We start from the raw sequence: 3666 nt of genomic DNA on the forward strand, positions 1-3666 counted from the left end.
TTCCCCTATTTCTTCCCTGGCTTCTTTCAACAGCCTGGGGTACATTTCATCTGGACCTGGTGATTTATCCACATTCAAGGATGTTCATCCCATTAAGACTTCCTCTCTCGTTAAGTTATCACGTCCAATACTTCACACTCCTCCTCCTTCATAACAATATTTGCATCGCCCTCTCATTCGGGAAAACAGTAAAGGATTCATTAAGGATATTGGCAACATCTTCCACCGCGATACAAAGGTTACATTTTTGATCTTTTATGTGCCCTGCTGTTTGCTTAGTTGCCTCTAACTCTCATGTTTTGTTGCAACATCTTTGGGTTCATTGTTACTTTGTTTGTCCATGTTCTTTCCTGCTTTCTCTTTGCTCTTCACCGCTGCTCCCAAACGCCTCCAGGGCAGTCAATACACAAGGTGTCAGAAGGGGGATTCGAACCCACGCCTCCAATGGAGACTGCGATCTGAACGCAGCGCCTTAAACCGCTCGGCCATCCTGACTACCTGCGACATGCTATCAATGCTAAGGAAATTATTCATTCTTTGTGAAAGTATTTGTGAGATTGTGGAAATGTCTGGAAGAGGAAAGACCAGCGGGAAAGCTCGAGCCAAGGCCAAGTCTCGCTCCTCCCGGGCTGGACTGCAGTTCCCGGTGGGCCGTGTTCACAGGCTCCTGAGAAAGGGTAACTATGCTGAGCGTGTGGGTGCCGGAGCCCCGGTCTATCTGGCTGCTGTGCTCGAGTATCTGACCGCTGAAATCCTCGAGCTGGCCGGCAACGCGGCCCGGGACAACAAGAAGACCCGCAACGTCCTCAGACACCTGCAGCTGGCCGTCCGCAACGACGAGGAGCTCAACAAGCTGCTGGGAGGAGTGACTATCGCTCAGGGCGGGGTGCTGCCTAATATCCAGGCCGTGCTGCTGCACAAGAAAACCAGCGCTCAGAGCTCCCAGAAAAAGTAAAGCGGCCAAAATGTCATCAAATAAACCAAAGGCTCTTTTCAGAGCCACCCACAGTCTCTGTGAAAGGACTGGTTACTGTCAGGAGGGAGTCAGTGATGGAGTTATTGTCACAGTGGATTGACCTGTTTCACATCTGTCCAGGTGTGTTTTCAGTTCCCTCTCTGGATTTCGCTCTGTTTCTCTGCTCACACATCTCCCCCTCTCGTTAAGTGAAGAAGTGAACTACAGGGTGTCAGAATCAACAATTTAATAAATCCCGCTGCCTTCGATTTTATAAATCCCGAGATTATCCCGGTTCATTAACGGGAACTGGTTCGGAGCTGATGAATTAATTTAATAATGGAAGTGTCCGGGTTAATTCTCTGTTTTTCATTTGTACAGTTTGAATTGTGTTTTTTTTTTCTCTCCGGTGATCTGAGCGCCGCTTCTCAATGAGAATCTGCTCCCGGAACAGAGTAAATGCAGGAAGGAAGAGGCCATTCTCGGGCTGTGTGTTTCTCTCCTAACCTGATCTGTTTAGACCGCACTGTTCCCAGAGGACAGAATCAGTGAGAGTTGTGCACACACAGGAGCTGAGTCCATTGTAGCGCTTTCAGATGTGCCTTCCCCCCGGCCCTCCCTATTCTGCGGACACAGAGCTGTCTGTTTCCCCCGGCGGCGGGATAGAGTCGGGGATTCTCTCCCCGCAGTGTCAGGGTCTGCAGCCCCGGGGAACTGGCGGTTTCAGTCAGAGTGACCGAGCTGCCTTACATATCCTGTGTACTGATCTCCAATGGATTCAACTATTAGTGAACTCATTGGGTAATGTTTGTAAATAACCCTCATGTGAACGGACCCGGCTCCATTAATGCCTTCCAAATAAAACTGGGATCCATTTCTTTTCCCCAAATGCCAGCTAACGGATCCCAGGAGCGGGGTTGAGATTGTGCTGAGCAGCAATGAGTCTCCGGTAATGCTGCTTTCTAAATTCCAGATCAGCTCTCAGTCCTGCAGGCCTTTCGGGAAAGTGATGTGACAAAACAGAAACCATGTGGCCGCCCCTCCAATCTAATGGCTTTGATGATGAACAGAGATGGCAGCTCTTTCCTTTGCTGATTTGGTGGCTCTGAAAAGAGCTTGTTACACTTGTTACTGAAGCTGGGTTTTAGGTGCGTTCCCCGCGGATGCGGCGGGCCAGCTGGATCTCTTTGGCCATGATGGACCGGGATCATTCTGGTGAATCTGCTCATTTTCCGGCAGAAGCATCAGTCGCTGTTTGAACTGTTTAAAGTCAGGGGTGTATTAGCAGCCAGAAAGTGAAGGGCGGTTCATTGCTCCCTGCAGCATTATCCGCCTCTTTCAGGAGAAAAGATCAGAAACCGCTCGTTTCTGTCAGTCCCCGAGAAGCCTGTGAGAAGCGGTTAGTCGCTAATTTGTTCCTTTTACAGAGTGGAAGCTGATATTTGTCCCGTTTTAAATTGCTGAACCGGACCTTCCTCCCGCCGCTTACAGTTAACAGATTGAAAAATGAAAACGATTCCTAAAATCGCGTCAGGATTTTGTGACGGTAAATACAGTAAAACAGAACATAAAATGAGAGGTTTTAAAATTGTTGCCTGAAAATTGAAATTTTCCATCACTTCAATTCCTTCCTGCTCTGGAATTGCCGGGCTTTTTCCAATTGGAAAATCTAAGCCAATGAGAACTTCTATTTACTTACATGTGATTCTCCTATTGGTTAAGAATTGGATTGAGAAGAGGATGACCAATCAGAGACAGAGTCAAACTGCGGGGATTCCAGGCCCCCAGTAACTGAGCTGAAACTGTTCAGATTGACAAACCCTGGCAGCAGCTTCACACATTGGACACTTCACACTGAATCATTCAAGGGCTGGTGTGAGAGAAGCTTCAGATCCTGTCATTACTCTCTGACTCATTATTCATCTAGAACCAAACAATTAGTGAATGTGAAGCAGTGAAGAGACTTTTCACTCTCACTGCAGAATGTGTCATCTGGGGAAATAAGGAACTATTATATTCGGAGATTCCAGGTACATTCCTCCCTGAACAAATCCATTCCTAACATTCCCGATCACAGCCTATCCCAGCTCCTGTTGTCACCCGACTCCAGCTGAATTGGAGAAACTCATGTGTTGGGGTTTGAGTTGTGAGGTGGGGTTTCTCCGCCAGTGTTACTGTCTTACAAACTCTCCCCCTGAATTTGTGAACTGAGACTGCACCGAAGACATCTCCAGTTGGAGTGAGGCCGGATATCCCTCTGTTTTATTACAGAGAGTGGGGAAAGGGCTGTGTGGAGGGGATGTCAGCGAGTCACCAGGGATCCTGGATTTACCCCAAATCATTTCCATGTGGAATCTGCAGGCGGGGCCGGGACAGGGATCATTTGATCAGGGGATCAGCTCTTTCCTGAGAGATGTGGGTGGCTCTGAGAAGAGCCTTTGTGTTCAGATGTTTCCAAGTTTCCCGCGCTCTTTCACTTCTTTCCAGACCCTGCTTTCTGAGCCTTCGCTGCTTTCGGCTTGACCTTGCTCTTCCATGTCTGCACTTTCTTCAGCGCCTTTCCACCCGCCGCACTCTTGCCTTTTTTGACCTTCTTCGCAGGAGACTTTTTCTGAAGCACTGCTTTCTTCACCGCCTTATTTGGCGTTGCCGCCGCCTTGCTGCTCGTTTTCTTGGCTGTTACTTTCTTTGTTGTCACTTTCTTGTCTGCT

The 3666-nt window shown here is 48.4% G+C and overlaps 1 protein-coding gene and 1 non-coding gene across 2 annotated transcripts; one reads left to right on the forward strand and one right to left on the reverse strand.

The window, feature by feature from the left end:
* Positions 1–412: 412 nt before the first annotated feature.
* Positions 413–495, reverse strand: trnal-cag (transfer RNA leucine (anticodon CAG)). Its single transcript has one exon. It is a non-coding gene; the product is annotated as a tRNA-Leu (tRNA).
* A 70-nt stretch (positions 496–565) lies between these two features.
* LOC137345328 (histone H2AX-like) lies at positions 566–955 on the forward strand. The gene has a single exon (XM_068008825.1). The coding sequence runs from the start codon at positions 566–568 to the stop codon at positions 953–955; it is 390 nt and encodes a 129-aa protein (XP_067864926.1).
* Positions 956–3666: the final 2711 nt, after the last annotated feature.

This window comes from Heterodontus francisci, chromosome 28 (assembly GCF_036365525.1).
Source record: "Heterodontus francisci isolate sHetFra1 chromosome 28, sHetFra1.hap1, whole genome shotgun sequence".
In the NCBI taxonomy this organism is placed as follows: Eukaryota; Metazoa; Chordata; class Chondrichthyes; order Heterodontiformes; family Heterodontidae; genus Heterodontus; species Heterodontus francisci.